Source organism: Rhineura floridana, chromosome 22 (assembly GCF_030035675.1).
Source record: "Rhineura floridana isolate rRhiFlo1 chromosome 22, rRhiFlo1.hap2, whole genome shotgun sequence".
In the NCBI taxonomy this organism is placed as follows: Eukaryota; Metazoa; Chordata; class Lepidosauria; order Squamata; family Rhineuridae; genus Rhineura; species Rhineura floridana.
The window spans coordinates 17021778-17046068 of NC_084501.1; the positions used below are offsets into that span (position 1 = coordinate 17021778).

The following is a 24291-nucleotide window of genomic DNA, read 5'->3' on the forward strand; positions in this document are numbered from 1 at the left end:
AGAAGGGAAAGCTTTTGTAAACTTAGATGTAGTTGGGACTTGTTTGCCACCTGATTTGGCACAAAGGCCTAACGCAAGACATGTTGTTATAGGTCAGTAACTTACATAGACTTATTATAGCAAATCTAGTTCACGGAGCTGCCATGTCCCACATGGGTAAAACACTCAGGTAAACGTGGGAAGCCATATAACCCTAAAATGCCCGACTGGATCAAGGCAAAGGCTCATCCAGTCCAAAATCCTGTTCACACAGCAACCAGCCAGATGCCTCTGGGAAGCTCACAAACAGGACCAGAGAGCAACAGCAACTCTCCCCGCTTGCGATTCCCAGCAAATGGCACTCCGAAACATACCACCTTCAATAACGGACATAGAATATAGCCATGGATTTGTCTAAAGCTTTTCTGAAGCCATCCAAACTGGTGGCCGTCCCTACATCTTGCGAGAACACTTCCCCTATCACACGGATGGGGAGAAACTATTGGACTGTTAACTCCTGTCGACTCCAGCATGCCCAAGATCAGGGGTGATGGGAGTTGTATTATTATTTATTTATTATTTATTGGATTTCTTAGTCGCCCATCTGGCTGGCTAACCAGTCACTCTGGGAGACGTACAAAATAAGCAAAATAGCACAATATGACACATCAATACAATAACATTAAAATCTAAAAGCAATGATGTTAAAATCTAGCCCACCCCAAAGGCCTGCCTGAAGAGCCAGGTCTTCACAGCCCGGCGGAAACTCATTGTAGAGGGGGCCTGGCGGAGATCATTTGGAAGGGAGTTCCATAGGGTGGGGGCCACAAATGAAAAAGCCCTTTCTCTAGTCCTCACCAGCCTAGCTGTTTTGACTGGTGGGATAGAGAGAAGGTCTTTTGAGGCTGGTAATGCTGGAGGCGCTCCTTCAGATAGGCTGGGCCGAAACCGTGTAGGGATTTAAAGGTCAAAACCAACACCTTGAATTGGGCCTGGCAAGCAACTGGTAGCCAATGCAACTCTTTGAGCACTGGAGTTACGTGATCTCGCCGGCGATTGCCTTTAATCAGGCGCGCCGCCGCATTCTGTACCAGTTGCAGCTTCCGGACTGTTTTCAAGGGTAGCCCTACATAGAGCGCATTACAGTAGTCAAGGCGAGAGGAGACCAGGGCATGTACCACCGATGGGAGCAGATGACTGGGAAAGTAGGGGCGTAGCCTCTGTATCAGATGGAGTTGACACAGCGCTGCCCGGCTCACAGCCGAAACCTGAGCTTCCATGGACAGTTGGGAGTCAAGAATGAACCCGAGGCTGCGGACCTGGTCTTTTAGGGGCAGTTGTCCCCATTGAGCACCAGGTCCAAGTCCCTGGACACTGTAGTCCAGAAGGCCATACATTCCCTAACCATACCCTATGGTGTCACTACACTGGTTGCTGCACAGGTCCGGAGACCCATGATTATTCTTGACCCCTTTGCTTCCAGGCATTTTAAAGCACAGAAGAGTTTTGTCTCATTTTCTGGTTTGCTAGCATCCAAAGAGCTCTAACAGGATCGAAGAGGGTTTAACGTAAAAGTCACTGATGTCCCAAAGGCACTGGTGGATCCTTTACGGCAGGGGACGCCGCTGAACTTCCACTGTTCCTTGGGGGAAAGGAAGTCTCTTCCGGGTCCAAGCTTACAAATTCCCCCTGACACATATACGCTTTCCTAATAACACCATTTCCACTCACACAAATGTGGTCCGGGAAAAGAAGCCACCAAACAGGCTTCACATATACATGGGATGTTGTTACAAAAAACTATTGGTTGTATCCAATGTTGGTCCTACTCAGAGCAGACCCGATGAAATCAACCAGCATGATTACCTTTAGACTTTAGGTAGGGTCTACTATAAGTAACCCTAAGTAAGCTGGATGTAACCCAATGTAAATTATTATTCCCAAGCATAACTGGGCATGTTAATGAATTCCCAGGTGATGCAGACAAGGAGTTTTTCGTTTCTGCCCCACACCTGTCCAGAGGTTGAGAGACTCAGTGGATTCCAAAACCTTGTGGCCCAACGCAGGAACCCCAGCTATCTACCCCAGATCCAAGAGTACGAAGGCTCTTGGTTATGCAGGCGTGATCTAATAGGGAGAGCCTGGCCTTTGCTGGTCAGCAGAGGAGTACTTCCTGCCTGCTCCTTTCAAATCTCCAAGGCCGCACAGATGGTGGGATGGATAACGCGCGCTCTGGGTCGATTCTCCAGCTCAGCCCAACTTTGACAGGTGATATCAAGTCAACTTGTGGACACAACACCATCCGACTTGAGTGCCCCCCCCCATCCAGGCCAGGCTGTTGTTTGTACATTTTCTCATCCTTTGCCCAATCTAATTTTAAACCATCTCCGGGGAGCAAACTTTCCCCCTCTTTCCCGTGGGAGATTGTTCCAGATCTGCTGGAAGAGAGGGGGAAAGAGGGGGGGTCTACCCAACATTTTGTCTCTGCAGGAAGATTATCAGAGGCAAGAGGGAAGATGCCATGAACAGTGTACTCCCCTGCCGTCCCCAGCGTCATTCAAAGCAAGGCTTCCCCCGTCCTTTATTAAATGCCAATTGCTGAAATAATATTTCCTAGCCGGTTACATCTCCAGATGTTCACCACATTTCAAACATGATCGTGACTACAGGGAGAGAATCAAGCAGGCGAAGGGAGAAAACAGAACAAGGCGACCAATGACCTCTGCAAGACAGACAGCGAAGGTTGCCCAGGGCCAAGTGAGCCTCTTTCCTCCCCATTACAAACCCAAAACAACAGTAGGAGAATCAAGCAAAGAGGGTCCGTATTAGAGCAGGTACGGAGAACCTGTGGCCTTCCAGATGTTGCTGGAGTCCCAACTCCCATCAACCCTGTCCATTGGCCGGACTGGCACTGATGGGAGTTGGGAGTCCAATTCTGTCTGGGGGGCCAGAGGGCCTCCACTCCCTGCGCCAAGAGCTCCTTTTGACGCATTCAGCCAAGTACATTTGGGTGTAAACACAGCAAATAGAGGCGATATTTCCAAATCACACAGAGACACCGGCATGAAATCCGTTTTCAGCCTGCAGCCTTGTTCTCTCCACACTGGTGAGATCTGGCGCTCTCACTCCTTCACCAACAGCAGCGCCCAGCTGACGCATTTATGCACTCTTTATATCCCAAGCCCATCTTACGCAGACCAGTGTAGCCTATCTACGGGGAAGATCTGCACTGGTGCTCATCAACAGCCACAGTTGATTCCAGTATTCCAGGAGAATGTGCACCGACACCCACACTCAGGCCCCCATCAAGCCCACCAACACCATTACATTCCCCCCAGTCTTCCCCCATAGTGTGCTCCAAGCCATTACCCAATCAGGTGCAAGTCTCCCCATTCTTTCCTTCTCCCTCATCCACCTCTTTCCTTACCTGAGCGTTCCAATCATCCTCGTTAACACCCTTCCCTAAGGAGGGCACCCCACAATGGTCTCATCAGATCTAACATCGATCTCAAAAAGGGGGGAACCCCACCCCTGAAAACTCTCTGCCAGAAAGCCCCCTACGTGGCTACCCCCCTACACTTGCATCTCCTGGTGCAAATTCCCCACCCCCAAGGGCAAAATCCAAATAACCCTAGAGAAGACGCCAATGACCTTATTCAGCATCAGCCAAGCCTCAAGACATTGCCCTCCCATGGACAAGGAGGCCTGGCCACCCTGGGCTCCTTCTGGAAGGAAGAGTGGGATAGAAATGTTTATCGTGACTTATGTTCCTTTTTTAATTTGTTATTGCATTTATACCCTGCCCTTCCTGCCAGTAGGAATCCATTACTATTACTTACTACTACTATTGTTACTATTACTATAATAACCACATTATAATTAAAGTATTATTATTTTCCTCCCCTCACATCCTAAGGAGGGGTTCCCAAACTGTTGTCCGTAGACCACCAGTGTCCCACAAGCGTCATTCAGGCCTGTGGTTTTGTGGCTGAAGATGGGAGGCAACATACCCATCACACGGAATATCCATATTGATTTTTAATTGCTTTCTTATTCCTCCTTTTATTTCTTCTATATTGCACTCTATTGCATTACAACTTGAATTCTATGGAATGACCATGGCAGCAACGGGCTGAAAAATCATTAAGGTGTCCGCCAAGACCCTGAGAAATTGTCAAGGGGTCCGTGGAGGGGGAAATGTTTTTGGGAAAACCATCCTCTTCCTCCAGAGCTCCTCCGTAAGCTGCCTCCTCCCTGACTACCCTCCCCCCACTGACACCCCCCCCCCAATCCCTACGACCTTGTTTGGCCTCACAACCCATTTACATCGCAATGCAGTGGCTCCCAACCTTTCCCCCCCATGCACCACTTGAAAATTGCTCAGGGTCTTGGAAATGATTTTTCTGGCTGTTGTAGCAATTGCCATGCACTCCACTAAACGCTGCCTGGTTTTTTTACTGTCTTTTTGTTGTTGTTTTTATTTCTCAGACTGTGTTCTTCCGTATCACAATTCACGGTGCATAGTATTCAAGCTGTAACACAATAAAATAGACTAGGCTTTAAACGAATGCTCTCACAATTCCAGACATACTGTGCCGCTCAATGTCTTCATATTAACTACTCAAAAACTAAAATAATGATTTGCGGAAAGTATAGTAAAGTTAAATCCATCTGGCGCTTAAATGGGCATACAATAGAACAGGTCCACACTTTCAAATATTTGGGTATATATATTAACAACAAATTGTCATGGGCTCAACAGTTGGCCCATATTAAACTTGTAGCCCTCAAGGCCCTCGGCCTCTTGAAGAAATCTTTTTACTCCAAGGGCAGCCAACTGATGAGACCCATGTCCAAACTTTATATATCAAAAATTCTTCCAAAAATCATGTATGGGTGTGAGATCTGGGGCCCTTCTCTACGGTCAGCCCTAGAACCTATTCGAAACACCTTCTTTAAGCAAATCTTAGGCTTACCCAAAGGCACGCCGGCGGCCCATATGAGAATAGAACTTAACTCTCCCTCCTTAATGGCCAGAGCCGACCTAGCGTTTTTACGCTTATGGAAAAAATTCTCGGAGGCCAATCCATCCTCACTGGCCAAACTCTGCTGGGAGGTTCAGCTAGAAAAAGGGGGTTGGGCAAAAAAATTTTATGCCCTGGGCATTCAGTATCTTCTGACCCCTTCTCTGCTCGCCAGTTTTAATTCAAAGGCTCTGTCTAACCAAATCTATGATAGTGACGCACAACAAGATACCGCGGTGATTGCCACCTCCCATTTTTCCAAATGGTTTACCCATATTAAACCTAATCATACATGGCCTCCCTACCTAGATGTTCTAACAAGCGCCCCCCTCAGAAGAGCTTATATCGAATTACGATTTCAGGTGATGCCCTCGAACTATCTGTATGGTCGATACCTTGGTATCCCATATGCCGAAAGGCTATGCATAGCAGGATGTAGAGTGCCAGAAGACCTAATTCATTATATGCTCGATTGCCCTCTATTTTCTTCCCCACGAGCAAAATTTTTATCACCACTGATCCCAGCGAATAATAATAACGACAATAAGTCTCAGACTTTGATTTTGTTATTATCTGCTACACAGCCACACATGATAATTTCTATTGCAAACTTTGCTTTAGCGGCAAAGAAACTGAGAGCCTCTTATTCTGGGAATAGTTGATAAAATTAATTTGCTTGAAATTTTAATTCAATTTAATTCAGGATGATTATTTTACAATGTGTCAATGTATACGGTTTTTCTGTTGTAACAGCCTATGGCTACAAACAATTTATTATAAATAAATACAAAAAACATGTAAGAAATAAAAGATGCAATAAAGATCCAATTAAAAATCACTCTGGATGTTTAACACAGGTGATGCCGCACACCACTGGAATGAAGCTCAACAGACCACAGTTTGGGAACCTACGGCTTCCAGCCACTTTCTTATTTTACTAAACTTCTTCCTTAACGCCCAGCCCTCAGCACCCTCTTCCCCGGGGCCCCATTTCCCTTCACCCTGCTCTCAAGACATTCCCCATCGCAACACAGTGCCCCCATTTTAAACCCTAACCCTTAAAAGTACACTCTCCCCACCCTGACAGAAAAGGTTTACAAGCACCTTTCCCAGCAATCCACCCTTACCCCCAAATAAGACTCCCCCATTTGCATCCTAAGGCTCCAAAGTACCCTCCTCGGAGACGCCCCGTAACCCCAAAACAAGATCCCCCCTTATTTCAGCATATGAACCGTATACAAAACTAACAGTAATAACATTGCCATCCCAGGCATAGAGCTTCCATCTACACTCCTGCTGTTCCTTAACGCCCCCAACAAATGCACCCAGTTATGACTCTATCCCAAGGCACACATACAGCCATTCCTTCACCCACACCCTCAAGGCAGTGCCCCCCTAGTTTAGACCCTTATAGCCCCCCCTCAATGAGGCTGCTCCTGAACTCCTCTCAGCCCCCCTCCCCACATGACCCTCCATGACCCCAAAACAAGCCCCCCCAAACCCCAGCCCACACAGACACTTGCCACCCTCCAGGACTCAACATCATCCCCCTCCTCTTTAGGGGACAGTATGCCCCCTCCCTCCTTCCCTGCAAGACCTCCGTCCGCCTTAACCAATCATCACCCTTCCTCTCCAAGCCATTGGAGCTCAGCCATTGGCTCCCCCACCCCACTCCTCTGCAAACCGGATGTCACAATCCCCCGTATATCTGCCCCTCACCGGAAGTCGGCTCCCCCATTCCTCCGCAGCGCCCCCTGAAGGGCGGACGGAGGAGGCGCGGCGGCGGCGGCCCTTTCCCCTTTTCCCTTCCCCGCCTCCTTACCCGTGTGGTGCCCAGCTCCATCATCACCTCCTCGAAGGCGGCCGTCTCCTCGGCCTGCCGCTGCTTCTGGAGGGCGATCTTCTCGCTGAACTTGCGCGGGTTGGACGCCGCCGCTGCGGCCGAGGACGCAGCACTGCCGCCGCCCGAGGAGGAGGAGCCCGGTCCGGCTCCCGCAGCGGCCCCGGAGCCCGACGCCGCCATCTTGGTCCGCCGCCGCCACCGCCACCGCCGCCTCACAACACTCCCCTGGCCCGTGAGAGGAGCGGCGGGGCCGCGGCCTTCCCTCCGCCTCCTCCTCCGCGCTCAGCCTTGGCCGCGGAGCACGACGGGAAAGCGAGTTTGTTTACCTCCGCCGCCGACATGGAACCCGCGCAGCTGAGGGGAGGCGGGGAGACTACGGCTTCCGGCGTGCTCAGCGAGGCCGAGGAGAAGGGAGGGGAAAAAACACTCCGTGGCAAGGGACGACGGGAAGCGTAGTCCGCTCGCTTGGAAGGTGCCGCCCCATGTAGCAGCTGAAAAGACTACCTCTCCCGCCGTGCACCGCGCGGGTCCCACTTGTAGCCGCAGGCCAGGGCTCTCTACCCCGCATTGGGGGGGATTGAAACCTCCCCGGACAACGGAGGCAACTGGGATCCCTCTCCTACTGGGAGGGCGAGATATAAATGTAATAAACAAATAATAAAAATAAATAAATCATCACAATGCTCGGCTCTGGGAACAAAACACCAACAAGGCCGTGCCTCTGAGCATGTACAGAGTGCCTTTCCCCTTTAAATCATTCGAGTTCCCTCCCCCTTAAGCCCCAGCCAATAAACCAAGAGTTTTGCAGTATAAAGTAGAATCCTAACAGACAATTCTAAATATTTACTTAACCTGAATCCACCGGGGGGGGGGCAATAAGCTTTCTTAGGCCCCACCAAAATGGCACAGGGTAGGGGCAAGCTTTTGCATGCTCTAGATGCTCTTCCATCAGACAAGATGTTACAGGAAGGAGGTGGGGGGTAAGATAAAGAAAAAATAAAATATCTAGATTAAATTTTGTACTTTGGGTTGTAATAGAGATATTGCCCAACTGTGGATTTTGGAGGGTTTTTTTATTATACTATAAACAAAAGTTCTCTGGTGACTCACAAAGATACTTTAAAAGTCGCTCTTGTAAAAAAAAGTGTGTGTTATATAAAACAGAATGTTCTGTTGGTCAATAGCAGCTTCTGTAGGGAGCCACTGCGCTTTAGGGCCTCCTGCCTTCTTTCCCAGCTTGATAGCAGTGTGACTTTTGGAGTTGCAATTACCTTGAAGTTGGTCCCAACAAGTGCTTCAAGGTCTTACTACACTCCCCCCCATCCCCACGTACGCACTAAAGCTGGACTACCCCTTATACAGGCAATGTGGTGTAATAGTTAGTGTCAGGCTGGAACCTTTGGAAACCAGGATTCAAACCCCTGCTCGGCTATGAAGCTCACTGGGCTACCAGCCAGGCACAGTCTCTCGGCCTAACGTACCTCACAGGGTTGTTGTGAGGCCAAAATCGGGAGGGGGGGGGGAGAGCCATGTTTATAAGCCACCTTGAGCACCATCCTCCTCCTCCCTGCTGAGCTCTGTAAGGGCAATCCTGAGACTAAGGAGGTGGTGGAAGTTCACAGTGGGGGCCACCCCACGGGACTGGTTTTATGTAAGAAGTCAGACAGGAAGGGGCGGACTGAGGTTGGTGGAGCAGTGCTCCATGCGCCCTAACGGACCAGCTTCCCCTGTGCAACCCAATTACTGTTCTTTCACCTGGAGATGCCACTACTGGGGCCAGGCTAGTAGTTAAAGCACCAACTATCCCTGCAGAAGGGCTTTCCAGTGGAAGAGACAAAAGCTACGGCAACAGGAAAAAAAGAGTTTCCTATAAATCGTCTCTAGGCTCTGAAGCTGGGGGTGGGGAACCTTTCAGAGCCCGGGGGCTGCATTCCGTTTTGAGCTACCTGCCAGGGGCCACATGCCAGGGGACAAGCGGGGCCGTAGGCAGAATTGGGAAGAATAATAAATGTACACTTTGCCTTTGTGTGAGAGGCTAGTTCCTACACACATCCTTCTCTGTTGCCCATCCAAATAAGCGTTCAGGGAAAACTTTCCAGCCAGGCAAGAACGCTCGGAGGTGTCAAGCAGAGCCAGGGAGGAGCGTGATTTCTCCCAGCTTTATCTACTGTGCAGGATTGTTGTGAAGATAAAAGCCAGCAACTTTTAGGAACTTTTAAGGACAGCCTTGCTGCGGGATCAGGCCAAAAGCCCATCTAGTCCACCATCCTGTTCTTTCAGCAGCCAACCAGATGCCTCTAGGAAGCCCACAAGCAGGACCTCCTTGTGATTCCCAGCAACTGGCATTCCCAGGCCTACTACCTCCGACAGTGAAGGTAGAAGATGGCTGCTATATTGGTACATAAAGCCCTTAACGGCTTGTGACCAGATTAAGTGCTGGAGTCACCTTACCCCATATGTGCCCACTCGACCACTTTGATCCGCAGAACAGGCACTGTCACAGGTGCCACATAATATTTGTTCCTTGCTCGTAAGAAAATCCATCCTTCAGCATGCTGGAACTCCCTGCCTATTGACATCCACCTTCACTGTACTCTTCTCAGTGCCTGATAAACACATTTTTGCACAGCCAAGCCTATCCAGACAGGTAGGAGTTGACATGCACTTTAATCTGTTCTTGGGTTAACTGTTGAAATGAAATATAATTAATTTTTTTTTAAAAAAAAACACCCGTTTTTAACTTGGGGTTTTGTGGGGTTTTTTTTTGACAATTTGAACATTTATTTTTTGCAAACTGTTTAGAGGTTCTATTTACAATCAAGCAGTGTCATTTTGTTAAACAAACACCCTTGATGGAGTCCTGAGCTCTTTATTAGCATGTAATCATTAAATTGGGGGGGGAATAGCAATTGAAGAAGCACATTTTCCACCGACAACCACCTGGCACAGCCAATTTGGACTCACGAATAGGGTGCAAAATACAATGCCCTTAAAAGTTAGGCAGATTTACATGCAATATTATATATATATTCTACCATCCTTTGGGAGAGCAGACAGGAACAGTGAGCTCTGCCAAGTTTTGAAGTGCCACCCCATAAGCCCTGTTGGGTCTCTCTCTCGGGCTGGGCCCTAAACATTTTCTGAAAATCATTAAGGGCTAGAAACTTCACCTTGTCTGTGTGTTTATTTAAAAAAACACCAAGGGATGCCCAATTCTACATCAAAAAGTAATTTCACAGCCGCCCCTGTGTAAGCAAAGGACCCAACTTCCCCCTCCCTCCCCCCAAGTCATGTGCTTTAAATGTACATTTTGATATGCTTTAAATGTATGGTGTGGACCTGTTGTAGTTATGCCTGAAATTAGCGGGATCTAAATTAGGTATGTCGATAAATTTCAATGGACCTACCATGGCTAAATTTCCTCCTTCTAGAACAGATTTCCAAGCGTGGTATCACCCCCACCTCCATTACAGACCCTTCTGCTTTCTCACGAGAAGCCCATGAAATCACTGCAAAACTCCACAGAATCTGTGTTTTAATGAAGAAAGCGGTTGGGGGGGAGACACACACCCAGCAAATGCCTTGCATGGAGTAAAAAGCCTTTTATTTGGTTGCTCACATCTTTAGCAATTTGGCACAGCAATGGACATCCATGTTTTCATCTGGCGAGAAAGGAATGCAAGGGCACACGATTCAGAATGCCCGCTCTCTGTGCAAAGGAAAAATTCTGCGGGCCCACCCCCATCCTTACATCATGACCCTTCACATAAAAATAAAAAAAACTGCCGCAGAGAGAAAACATCACCCTGCAAAGGGCCACTCAACCAACTGCAAAACGGGGAACTGCAGAATACAGAATAACCACTACGCAATCACCAAAGCCAAGCGCTCCCATTTTCTAGGCCAAAGCCAACCAAAGAGCAACCTTGATAGATACATTGTAAACATCCGTGGGTTTTTTTCAAATCAACGTTCTGGCAGACCCACGGTGGGAAGACCCAACAGTGACACTTCCATCTTCTCCGGGAGATCAAAGTCAGCCCACATCTCCCCCAAAAAACATGGCCCCGGAGGGAAGGCCATTTTCAAGGTACACATCCAGCCCCATCTACAACATCCACCCTCCCAAGTCCTCTGGCAATGCACACATGGAAAGGAGGCCTTGAAGAGTGAGAAGAGTTGAAAACAAAAGAAAAAAAAACTGCTACACATCCAAGTTAAGAAATTATATGCTTTTAAAAAACTGGATATAGAAACTGCTTTTGTTTCCACCACCCGCCCCCGATTACCAAGTATTTTCCAGCCAACAACAGTGACTTGTGCTGTGGGCGTCTTAATGCCCCACCAGCCACCAAGAGACAGGAAGCGGTTCGTTAAGAGCAAAACCTGTTTGAAGTCAATACACAGCGGTCAATATGGAGCATTCAAAAGAGCTTAATGTGATCACGGCGGTGGTCTGATCATTTAGCCACATCCCCAAAGAAAAGCTGTTTTATTGCCTAGGAAAATGCCCAGCGTTCAACCTGCCGTTCTTGGTTTGTTGTCATCCCGTTTGGACTCCGCAAAGGCCCATGACTAGAGCGGCACACCGGACAACTGAATATCACCTGTGGCAGGAACTCCAGATCTGTAAATACCTGAGAGCCGAAGGCCACCTATGGAAATTCACCCAATTGCTGGCTGACATCTTGCAGCAGACACGCCTGACATGCTAAAAAGCAAGGGTGGGGAACGCTTTTCAGCCCAAGGGCCACATTACCCCCTAGGCAACTTTCCCAGGGCCACATGCCAGCAGTGGGCATGGCCAGAGGCAAAAGTGGGAGGAGCAACCAATAAAAGTTGTAAACCTTGTACAGGAAGCCAGTTTTTACATATACACAGACATCTCGTTATCCTGCATCTGGACATTATCAGAGTTCAAGGACATAGTCAGTGAGGCAAACAAACCAACCACTTGGGGTGCTGAGCAGGGCCACAGAGAGGTGTGGTGTGGATCTGAGGTCCAGACAGAATAACCGGGAGAGTTGCGTTTAGCCCCTGAGAACCACGTTACCGGCCCCTGGGATAAAAGGCTGCAGGCATAACACTTGTTGATGTGCGTGTTCATCATGTAAATGTGTGCTTGAGTGGAAATGAATGGTGTTTATTGCTATACAAGGTGCTGGGAATTTAATTGGATTGTTTAATAGTGTGAATGACTGATGTGTTGGGAAGAGAGTCATTTTTTTGTTGCCTAATCGTCTACCATGTTATTTTTAAATCTTGAATTTTACACTTTTTAGTTTATTTTCATTTGTAATGTTTTACTTCCTGATGCTTAGAGGATATTTCGTGTAGTTGTTTATTATGAATTTTCCTTGCACAATTGAAGCCGACTGTGATGTGCGATGCTTATTTTGCTGCTAAAGCAGCTGCAATCTTTTTAGTTGTTAACTGTGTTTTATAGACTATAGAAATTCCTGTGCATTTTTTGGTATTTGCTGTTTGTTTACGGTGGTTTAACCTACGGTGTAAACCGCTTAGAGTTTTGTTCAATATACAGTTTGGTACCAAACTGCCCAAATAAATAAAAACCGTAATACTCAGCTCAGTGGTCAAGGGTTTGCTTCATACACAGAAGGTCCCACTTTAAATCCATGGCATCTCCAATTAAAGCAGGGGTAACTAATTCACAGGCCGTATCTGGCACCTCAAAGGATTTCTGGTGCACTCCCCCACACACGACCTGTCCTTTTATTTCTAATTTTCGTAACGAATAGCGAATGATAGAAAACAGATTTAATATAGTGTAGAGTAGCTGATGGAAAATTCTTTTAGAAGGCAGCCTTGAAAACTGTTCTCGCCACGCCTACTTTGATGTCCGGCCCCCAGAAGGTTGAACATGGGTCATTGCTGCTCTTGGCTTGAAAAACGTTGTCAGCCAAGTTAAAGGGTCACATAACGCAGATGCTAAAGACAGTCTCAGCCCAAGACCCTAGTTGCTGACGGTCAGAGTAAACAGTCCAGAGCTAGGTTGGTTGGTTGGTTTTTCAACGTGGCTAAGATTGTGTCCACAAATACCTAATCCGTGGCTAAGGACTGGCAGCAAACCCCATGGTTTGAAGTAGGTTTGCAAAGCATGGTTTGCATTAGCAATGGTTAAATGTTGCATCTGGACCAAACAAGCCACGGTTGGGGTCATCTACCATTTTTCCAATGCGCCCGCTCATCTGTGCCTTGCTGAACATGCCCCCTGGAGGAAGGCTCAGCCAAGAAAGCTAAACCACACTTTCACTCCACATTTGTGGGTAGGGAAATCTTAACCAGGGTTAAGACAACAAACCATGGTTAGCGAGAAATGTAACTAAACGTGATCTTGACACTAGTCCCGTGACTTTAGCCTTCTGTTAACACAGGGATGGGGAGCCTGTGGCCCTCCAGATGTTGTTGGACTCCATCTCCCATCACCACTGGGCAAGCTAGCCAGAGCTGACATGACCTGTAGTCCAACAACATCTAGAGGGCCACAGGTTCCCCATCCCTGCGTGAACAAAGTTCACAATATATGTAGCCAAGAACTAACCCTTCGGATCTGGCCGGACAAAATACTTTTGCATAATGCAAAATATTTAAAATCAGCAGGTCATTTCTCCAATGGAAGTCAGTTTAATGAAGCAGACCTCGCAGATGATACTCCAATCAAGCAAGCTTACAACAGATTCATGAACAGAGCCTACACAAGAGCACATTTTTTGTATCGGCCAGCATCTCTTAACCAAACATGTGGAGTGCTTCAATGAAAGGAATTAGTTTCCACAACGAAAGCTCCATCCGCGTCGCTTCATCCACAGCCGCCACTTCACACAAGTTTCAATCACGGCACAACGAGCAAATGTCACAGAAACCGAACGATCAGGCAGGTGAGAGAACATTTGGCACTTAAAACAGGGAACACCAGAGGCCTCAAAAATGGAGGAAGCCTTGGGTGTCCCTGAAAAGAGCTAGGCTGGTCAAGGAAAGAAGGTGTCCTAAATCCAAAAATACTTCTACAGGAGATGTACCAACCAGCCACGCTATACAAAACACACAGGTGGATGCAAGCCCTTTAAAAATAGTCAAGGCACCGAAAAAGATTAAGGCAAGAAGATTGCCCTCTAAGGAGCTGGTCAGAGGACTATTTTGGCACCAGAAACCTAAGTTTAAAATAATAATTAAGAACACAAGCAAGAGACCCACACACACACACACACACGCCTCCACAATTATAAAACGGCAATGAGTTGCATCTGATGCAGCACTAAGATAAAGTCACTTGGCGGTATGTTTTATATGATGGAATGTTTTGCACCAGGGGTACATCGTTGCACGAGAGAACTCCTAATCAGGCTGCTGGTAACGCATTGCACGATCAGTGGCGTCGCAAGTTTCCACTGGCGCAACTGTGACACTGGTTTCCTCTGTCAGGCAACATTAAAAATTCAGCCATCTGCTAGCGCAAGAGACCTTGTACTTAACAGACAGAGAACGCGGGATACTTCCCATTGACCCCCATTTCCAAAATGTGAGCCCCACTTATTTCTTAAATCCCACAAGCGATGGTCAAATCGTCGTCGTCCCCATCCCAACTACAAATATATATATTTTTAGCCTCAAATGCTACATATGCACAAGAGGGGGATGGGTGCTTTTAACATCCCACCAGAATCTCGCTCTGCCGCAGGGTCGTGCAACACAGGCAGGCCTAGCACAGACGAGATTGGAACGAGGGAGTCAGCGCCATTCAGAAGGTAGATCTAAAACAGATCAAGTTGCTTTTTCGGGGAGGGGGAAGGGCACAGCCTCCAAAACTAATTCCCAAAATAATCCCAAGTTTTAGACCTGGGTTATAAAGGATGGGAACCCCCACAGGGGGAAATCAATGGAGCGGGAGGAACCCCTAGAGACAAAACTGATTCATACTTTTCCTGGAGAGGGGAGTTGTTTGCACCCGTGAGTGACAACTTGACCTCTTTCCCTCCCTCCCATTTCCTACACTGGTGAAACAATTCTGCTGATACCAAGGGCACGTCTGCAGGGCGCCTCTTACCCACACATATACTCCACGCCACAAGCACACACACACACACACACCCTCCTCAGATCTTAATGAACAGGATGCTGGTGACTAGCGCAAACCCAGCCAGGAGGATGATGACTTTGAGGATGCGCTGCTCAGAGGAGTTGAGCTCGTGGGGCAGGATCTCCAAGAAGGTGATGTAGACAAAGGTGCCAGTGGCTAGGCCTTCCAGCACGCTGCGGGAGAGGCGGTGCAGGGTGGCCGTGGGGGTCTCTGTCAGCACCACGCCCAACCCGATACCAAGCGGGGACATGATGGCGAAGAGGACCAAGCATGCCGCCACAACTCGGGGGCGCAGGTGGCCCTGGAGGAGCTTGAGGCTGAGGCTGAAGGCAATGGCTCCCTTGTGGATCAGCAGGGCCAAGCAGATTTCCAGGGCTTGGACCCCGTCCTCCTGCAGCCCCACGGCGAGCCCCTCAAAGACGGAGTGGAGCGAGAGAGCCAGCAGGAGGACGACGGAGCGGATGGCCGAGTGGGCGTTGAAATCCACGTGGACGTGGGGGCGCTCCCGGGGAAGCTGTTGGGGCAGCGGGACATCAGGCCAGCTCTGGTCCTGGACAGAGGCGGAGTTGTGCGCAGCGGAGCCAAGGAGGGCCTGGCTCTCTTCCAGGGAGGCGGACTGGTCCTTGTAGGCCAACACGATCTGCTCCAGAACGAGGACCAAGAAGAAGCCCATGGCCAAGATGAACTCCTGCAAGGGGAAACGGAGCTGCCGGGAGGGAGGGGGAAAGAAAAAAGAAAAGAGGAGTGAGGAAAAGGAAGCAGCTTTCGCCCTCCACTCTCGGAGGCAGGATGCTTCTTAACACCAGCTGCGGGGAGACTTTGCTCTGGGGCTCAGGTCCTGCTTGCGGGCTTCCCATTGGGGGAAATATTTTTTTCCAATAAATAAAAAAATGTAAAAGGAAGAAAAAAACACCAGAGGGGCTCTTTTCCTCCCTCCTATGTGGCTTATGGGCTTCCCGGAGGCACCTGGTCAGCCATGGCAAGACAGGACATCCATCCTTACAGAAATAACGATTATTTCCTCCCACTCCTATTATTATTAACAACTTTTTTTTTTACTACTTTTGGATGAATTAATATACTTCCACTCATCACATGGAAGGAAACCTTCCAGCCACCGGAAGTCTTGTTCAGCCATCTGTCCGGTTTCTAAGGCGGTGCCATCCACCACCCACCCGTGTCCAAGCTTCTCTCTGCAACCGTGAGGGCCGGAAACTTGGTATTTTTAACCCATCAAACTAAAACTGTAGCTTCTGAAGAAGGGGAGTTTTCGAAACTGCAGCCAACTGCAATCCCAACCTTATTACCCTGGCCTGATCCAGCAGGCTTTTCTTATGTTCTGAATAGACAAGCTTAGGATCGCGCTGAAGGATTGCAACAGCATCGGACACAGAAGGACCACCCCAATGTGCCCACTGAAACCCTTTGATCTTTGGAAATGACACTTCTATAACTGGCACATAAACGGTCATTCCACCCTTGCAAGGAATCTGTCCCCTTCTGTGTGCTAGCACCTACCCTTTGGAACTCCCTGCCCGTTGACATTAGGCAGGCATTTTCACTGTACTGTTTCCTACGCCTGCTAAAGACTTTTTAAAGCAAGCCTGCTCATATATGTCCGTTTGACATGCATTTTAATATGCAGTTTTACTTTATGATGTATTTGAAAAAAAGAACTGCCAATTTTATTTTGAAAAAAATAATAGGGTAGTTTGTTTTCAACATTTGATTTTATCAGGAATTTTAATGTGTATTTTGTGTAAGCCACTTAGAGGTTTTGATGTACAGAAGAACTGCGTATGCCCCTCCTTTATCTGATTCAGGGTCCAACCCGGCACTTCAGAGCAGACCTGATCCAACTAGGGGCCAAGCCAACCCAGATTTGAGCCCGAACTGATTTGGGGGCCTTGCACAATCAAGTGGTTGGGAGGGGAGAAGTTGTGTGTCTCCCCACTGCTTTACTCACTAGCAGACCTCCCCACCTCCTTTGGACAGCCCCGGATTGCTTTAGCTGGACCCAACGCAACACAAGGCTGCCCCGATCTGACCCAATCGCAGTTCAACCCAAATCAGCCCAATTCGGTTCACAAAGTGGGATTTGGCTGAGCCCGCTGCACATCTCTAAATCCCGTTCAAGAAATAAAACTACCTGTGGTCTGCAGGAGCTCTTCCACCGCCCCACCCCAAAAACCTGGGCCTTCGCTCACCGTGACTCTCAAGTCGTCGAAGGCCTCATTAATGCCGGCGAGGTAGTCAGGGATCAAGTCCAGGAGACAAGTAGCCAGGAAGACGCCGCCCGCAAAGCAGCTCACTAAGCTTAAAACTTTCCTGCGAGTAGCTGTTGAGACAGGGAGATGATTCAGAATAGGAAAAAGAAGGAAACAGTAGTGGCCGCCGGCCACTGAGACTGGTAGGGCAGAAGGCAGGGAGCCCAACAGTAGGCAGGACCCGAGCCAATGGTAGGCGGAGCCAGAGCCAAAGACGGGCAGAGCCGACTCATTCTAGTTTTGCCCGTCTTCTTCCTCCTTGTTGAATTCTATAAGGGCAACCCTGAAACTAAGGAGGACGAAGGTGACAGGCATGGCTGCCCCGTGGACCGGTTGGAAGGAAGGAGGCGGGCTGGCTGGAGGCAGACTGGGGTCAGTGGGGCAGTATCTCATTTGCCCTAATAGACCAGCCTCCACCGCGTAGAAACAAGTTTCCTATACAAAAGTAAACATCACATTCATTGCTCCACCCGCTTTTGCCTCTTGCCCCGCCCACCACAGGCACGTGGCCCCCAGACGGTTGCCCGGAAGGGAATGCGGCCCTTGGGCCAAAAAAAGGTTCCCCACCCCTGGATGAGCCGGATTAAGGCATTCCCAGATCTCACACACCAGGGACCTGTTGGAGAGAGGCTGAAATAACTTGTCCTTTACCTGACGAGCTGGTTGCAGCTCCAGGCCGACGGAAGAGCCACAGGGGAAGGAGCCCACATAAGAGGGTCACCAGCAGCAACAGCGCCAGGGAGCCCAGCTTCGCCTCTAAACCCGTCGTGGAGCTGAGTGTCATCACGGGGGCGTAAGGCTCCCACACCATATGTTCCAGCTGGGTCTCAGACCCCAGCTGAGTGGCCATTGCTCCGGAGCGGGGCCTCAAAGCCACCTCCTTGCCGAATCCCGGAGGGCTCGTCTTTTTTGTTCTTCACCGCGGCGCACGTCCACGGAGGGGTCCCACAGAATGGATCAAGCGGCCGCTGTCCCCTTCATTCCCAAGCAGGTTTTCCACAACGCCGAGGGATTTGGGTCCAGGAGGTGTCGTCCTGGGGAGGTGGAGGAGAGAGAGAGAGAGTGCAAGTGAAACAACAAGAGGAACCAAAGCAATTGGGAACAGGCGAATGAGGGGGAAGCCGTTCCAAGGGACACCAGCAAATGCCCATTTTGAGATCCGTTGCAAGAAGATCTGTGCGATGCGTCCACTGGAGTTGGATTTCCTCCACGCTCCAGGGATAACTTTTTTCCCCTAAACGAAACATGCAACCACAAATACTACAAAGCAGCTTTGTGGTAGTACTTGCCCCTTGCTCATTTTTCATCCCTAGCAATGCAGCCTTCACCCTTTCCTTTTGTCTCTCCGTCAGAAGTTAGACCAGGAGTGGGTCCTAAAAATATATACATTTCAAGGATGGAAGGCCAGAGCAAAGAGGTGCGTCTTCAGCGTTCGCCAAAGATTATACGGTGAAGGTGCCAGACTCTTCTCAGTGGGGAGGGATTTCTACAACACTTATTTTTGCACAGTATACTATTTCCCAATAATAACAATAATAACAACAATAGAGATTACATTGCAGGCTCCTCAGGGCAAGGATCTTTCTCAGTTCTGATAGAGGCATCTAATCTTTTTCAGGCTAAGGGCCACATTGACCTAGAGTCAACTCCTTGGGGGCCACATGTCAAAAGTGGGGATGGCCAAAACAATGCTATCTTTTCACTTTTAATTCCACTTTTCCTCAAAATTCCTCTACGGAGCTCACAACAATCCTGTGAGGTCGGTCAGGCTGACTGGTCCAACAGCTTCACAGCTCGGTGGATGTGTGGAGCCAAGCCCAAATCCATCTGCTATACCAAAGTGAGAGGTGTTTTTCAGGCCAAGGGCCACATTGACACTTAGTCAACTCCCCACGGGCCACATGTCAAAGTGGGTGTGGCTGCAATCCAAAAATGGGGACGGCCAAAAACATTCTAGAAAACAATACATCTTGGGGGGGGCAGCAGGGGAGAGGACCAAAATGTTAATATTAATAAACTTTTTGGTAGCACCGTGGGGAACCTACAGGAGCAGTCAGTTAAAAAAATACATATTTTTTAAAAAGAAGTCTTAAAGATAGGGGGGAAAGGGGGCACACAACCTTTTGGCACCATGGTATTAACAGCAGGGCATCCCTTGGGGCAGTCAATTAAAAAAACTATTTTTAAAAGAAAATGACAAAGTGGGGGGGTCACAAAAACACTCTTGGGGGAACTATATAGTCAGTCACCACTATACTACACCAAAATAGCCCTTTGATCATTAAGCAGCAAAATATATTATTATTATTAACAATAATAACAACAACAACCTGGTCCTTTGCCCTAAGGTCCCACAGCAGGTCAGAACAGTTTAAAATACAACATTAAGAAGAGTTTAAAACAAATCACAAGAATGAGGCGAATCCTAAAAATATATTTTGCGTGCACGCACACACAGAGCTAATAGATCACGGCAACATCCACTCAGAAGGATCCCCCATAAGAAACCCTGGCAGCTCAGAGAGCTTCTAGTCAGCGCAGACGGTATAAGCTGGGACAGCAGCCCAACACTGCATCAAGCAGCTAATATAAAACCATGCTTTTGAAATTATTCTCATCCCACTAGCCACTGGAATATAGGACATTCCAGGAAAGGAAAGGGCTTCCCCCTTCCCGTCTGCAATTAAAACAATAACAAAAGACCCAAACAACAAGGGAGGGGAATGGGGGGAGAGAGGGGCCTTTTTGTTAGCCTCTCCTATTGAGAGCTTGACGTAGGGAAAGCAGATTACAGATCAGCCAATCCAAAACCATACCCAGGGAGCTTCCTGGATTCAGTTACAAGCAAGTGAGTCATCCGGGCCAACAGATTCCGGTAACGCTTCCCTCGCCGAGCCAAAGAGAAAGAACAGATGTCAACCTCTAGGCCAAGTTCATGACCGCAACTGCACAGCATGAGGACTCCAGGCCAGCCCAACCATACAGGCAAATAAGGCAGGCGCCAGAGTCTCACAGGCACCCGCCTCACCTCCTTCACCTGGGCAAGCGTGTGCCAACTGCCTTTCAACCTCGAGAGAGGAGACATTTCAGAGGCCGGCTTAACAGCCGGGGTTGCGCTTCCCAAAAGAACACGTGGGCCGAAAGCTGGACACCCTTCGAAACCCGCCCTTCTCCCAAATTTTGCAGTGCGGTTCTCCAGCCAAGCCATGTGTACGAAAATGCGTGTAACAGAATAAAAGCATGCATTTAAGTATATATATCTCTATATACAGAAGTGTAAGAGTCATGCTGCAGTTTGCGGCACCACAGATAGGTGGCGCTGCAAACTGCAGCATGAACACTTTGCCCCTGCCCACTGCTCGCACCACCTGCCTCAGCAAGCAGGCAAGGCGGCTGCGACAGTCTTGGCGAGCAAGCGGGTGGCCCAGGGGTGGCAATGGCGGCATGGGTGCACTGCACAGCAGCAAAAATGATCTGGGGTGGTGGCAGCATGAGGCAATGGCAGCAGAGGAACAGGCTACGCAAGCAGGTTGGTGAGGGGAGTGGGGCTGCCCCCCGGGGGTGGTTGTGGGAATGGAGAGCGGGGCGAGCAGGGGGCAGAGCCCCTCCTAGTATATATAGGATTGCATCTAATGCTAATCTTACCCAGGATAGACCCACTGAAATCAATGGATGTGACTAACTTAGGTCAATCCATTTCAGTGAGTCTAAGCAGAACTCAACTGGATCCCACCCACTGTTTTACGTAAACCGAGTTTTTGATGATGACATGATATATAAATCCAGTTAAATAAAGGAAATAAATAAAATCCAGATATTTGAGAAAACAACACACAAAATGTATGCCATTAGTGAAAATTGCTTTGCAAAAATTAGGGGAAAATTGTCTACAAACTCGTGTATGTATTATGGGGGGAAATCACACTAAAATGCTGGTAATTTATTTAAGATTGGAAAAATAACCCCAAACCCACCTTTCCTCAGACTCTTATCAGCCATTCTGATACACAGACCACAGTCATAAGGAGAATTCTGCCTAAGCTAACCTTCTCGGATCTCTGGATGTTTTGAACCACAAGTCCCCAACCTCCCTGACCTTGCTTGTCAGCTGGGCAAGCAGCACTTGAACCCAAGTCTCCTCAGTCTTAGTTGGACATCTTTATCTACTACACCAGATGAATTTTCGCCAATCATAGGATCACACAAGCTTCTTCATATACAGGCTTTGCAAAGAAGCCTACAAAAGTTACTAGACCACAAGAATACGTACTAACCTGCCTATCAAAACACACAGTCATTGGTGGCCTAAGCTTGTGGGGGGAGGAGGCAAGGAGGAGACAGAGAACCACATTTCTTGGTTTGGTCGCCTGGAAGCAGTTCTCTACTCACCCCAGGTGAGAAGCCTATCATTTGCCCTTGGATCTTTCCACCTCAAAACACCCAGGTTCTATCATAGGGATTAACACTGTGCCCAGTGGAGTACAATACTCAGTTTGCCAAACAAAATTTCCAAATTATGTGCCAAGCAAACAGGAATTCTGTGACTGGGTTAAATCTCAGCACTTGGGGAACTCAGATGAATTCTGTTACCCCCATCCGCACCATATATTTCAAGCAGCATGATACCACTTTAAACATGGCACACGGTGGACCACTTAACAATTTCCCTGCCTGCTGGAGCACTCATCACAGACTGTGCTGGACGCTGTCTATATTTTTAATTATATAAATATATTATATAAATATATTACATTTTTATGTCATCCTTGATTCCTCACATTGTATTTTATTGCATTACTCATGTGCATTCTATAAAATTCAAACTATAACACAAGAAAATACAATATAATAAAGGAATAAAATTAAAAACCAGTATGAATATTTAATGCAGCGCTGACACAGATCACCCCTGGTTTAACCCTCTTGCTCAACGGATGAATAAAATACGGGATGTCAGGGCCATGCATAGACACACGGGGTTAAAGGCCAATACCAAGACAACCCTATCCATCTTATTGTTTCAGGAATTCTGGTTTTCATGAAGACCAAGGCTAGTGGCTACTAGCCATGATGGCTACCCCGTCTCTGTAATTGGAGGTAGTGTGCTTCTGAATCCCAGTTGCTGGAAACCACAGGAGGGGGAGCGTCGCTCTAGTGCTCCGGTCCTGCTTGCGGACTTCCCCTTGGGGAATCTGGTGGGCCACTGTGAGAACAGGATGGTGGCCTAGATGGGCCACTGGCCTGATCCAGCAGGACTTTTCTTAAGTTCTTCATGAACTGCAGCCTGTGTGAAGACACTAAAACACCCAACTATCTATTTCTTCCACCCAAGGCATAATAATAAGGCCCGTGACTATAGTGGGTTAGTGTTTTTTTTAACATTCTTGCATTTTATTGATGGTTTTAACTGATGCTTGCCAGCCCGAGGAATGCATGAGGACTAGAATGGCAAGATTTAAATCTTCATATGAATAAATACAAATTTATAAGCCTCTGTCTCTCATCCTTTCCACCTGAGGCTACACAATCCTATGCCAACACATCCAGGAATAAACCCTGTTGAACTCAACAGACCTTATACTCTGGATGCACAATTTCCCCTGCCGCCCAAAGAATCCTGGGAAATGTAGTTTACCCTTCACAGAGCTAAATTCCCAGCACCTTTAACAAACTACAGTTCACAGGATTCTTTGGGGGGCAGGGAATGTGTTTAACCATAATGTGTTTGCGCACACACACATCCCAAGTCAATCCATTAAAATTCATGAACCTAAATTAGGTCATGCCCATTAACATCAACAGGTCTACTCAGAGTAGGCCGAACACGGAATACAACCCTCGCTTCTGGAAATGGACTGCCTTCAAGTCTATCCTGCCTTATGGCGACCCTATGAATAGGATGTTCATGGCAAGCGGTATTTAGAGGGGGGTTCCCATTGCCTCCCTCTGAAGCTAGTCCTCCCCGGCTGGCGAGGGCCTGCTCAGCTTGCCACAACTGCACAAGCCTGCCCCTTCCTTGTCTGCAACTGCCAGCTGGGGGGCAACTGGGCTCCTTGGGACTACACAGCTTGCCCACGGCTGCACAGGTGGCAGGGCACATAACCCCCGAGCCACTCACTGTGGGGTGATCTTTAGCTGGCCCTTGACCCCCAGGAGACACGAGTGGGGATTTGAACTCACAGACTAGACTCCCAGCCAGGCTCCCCCCCCCACTGTGCTATACCAGTTTAGTCGCATTGTTTCTTTAAACTAAGGCTGCCACCTCACACTTACCTGAGAGCAAGTCCCACTGAACTCAACAGGCACTACTTCTGAGTAGAAATCAGAAAGGGAAGGGGCTAGCTCAGTGGCAAAGCATCTTCTTTGCGGGTATAAAGTCCCAATCCCCAATGACATCTCTACGTAGGGCTGGGAGAGACTCCTTGCCTGAAACAGTGGACAGCTGCTGCCAGTCAGTGTAAGCAATACTAAGCTAGCTGGAGCAACGGCCTGACTCAGTAAAAGGCAGCTTCCTTTAGGTTTGGGATTGCACTGTAATGCAGGCTGCTCCATTCCTAGTTCCGGCAGCCCTTTCCCACTGCCAAAGGCGAATTTTTGATCGTGTTATTCTGAATGTGATTATTAAAAAAAGAAAGGTGGGAAGAGCCAGAACTGTTGCATCCCCCCAGAAAAGGGGCCAAGAAAGGGGAGCGGGGCAGAGACCTACCCCAAGTCCGGGCAGGCAGAGCCTAAAGCCCCGATCCAGCCCTCCCGGCCTTGCTCCGGGACGCCCAACTCACCTCCTCCGGCACTGGAGCCTCCAACTCAACGCAAGCGTCGTGGGAGTCTGGATGTTCCAAAGGGCGGAGCTAAGCCAAAAAAGAAAAGGGAAGCTTCCCCGCTCAGCCAATGGGAACGCCGGCCCAGCCGGCGGTATCTCAGGAACGTTCGAAAGGGCGGGGCGCAGAAGGGGATGAAGGCGCTCGGTCAGCCAATGGGAGCCCCAGCGTCGCTTCTCCGGCGACTGGACGTTCGAAAGTGGGCGGAGGGAAGAAAAGGAAGGAGACTACTATTCTCAGCCAACGGGAGCTTGAGGAAGGC

The 24291-nt window shown here is 48.6% G+C and overlaps 2 protein-coding genes across 4 annotated transcripts in view; both read right to left on the bottom strand.

The window, feature by feature from the left end:
* The window catches only part of CRTC2 (CREB regulated transcription coactivator 2), a 36729-nt gene extending 29476 nt beyond the window's left edge, over positions 1-7253 (bottom strand). Inside the window, exon 1 of one of the 2 annotated variants that reach the window (XM_061606858.1) lies at positions 6826-7253. In XM_061606858.1, the coding sequence (XP_061462842.1) occupies positions 6826-7026 (201 nt within the window). In that variant the 5' untranslated portion in view covers positions 7027-7253. Of the gene's footprint in view, positions 1-6600; positions 6644-6825 lie in introns of those variants that run through there. The other variant, XM_061606859.1, reaches the window with a different exon arrangement.
* A 3180-nt stretch (positions 7254-10433) lies between these two features.
* On the bottom strand, positions 10434-24145 carry SLC39A1 (solute carrier family 39 member 1). Of its 2 annotated transcripts, none has more exons than XM_061606860.1 (4): positions 23991-24145; positions 17863-18245; positions 17152-17282; positions 10434-15650 (listed from the first exon to the last, which is right to left on the bottom strand). In XM_061606860.1, exons 2-4 carry the CDS (start codon positions 18059-18061, stop codon positions 14961-14963), a joined length of 1020 nt encoding a protein of 339 aa, XP_061462844.1. In that variant the 5' UTR covers positions 18062-18245; positions 23991-24145; the 3' UTR covers positions 10434-14960. The 2 variants fall into 2 exon arrangements, with proteins under 2 accessions (XP_061462844.1, XP_061462845.1); XM_061606861.1 differs by having other exon boundaries at positions 23918-24008.
* Positions 24146-24291: the final 146 nt, after the last annotated feature.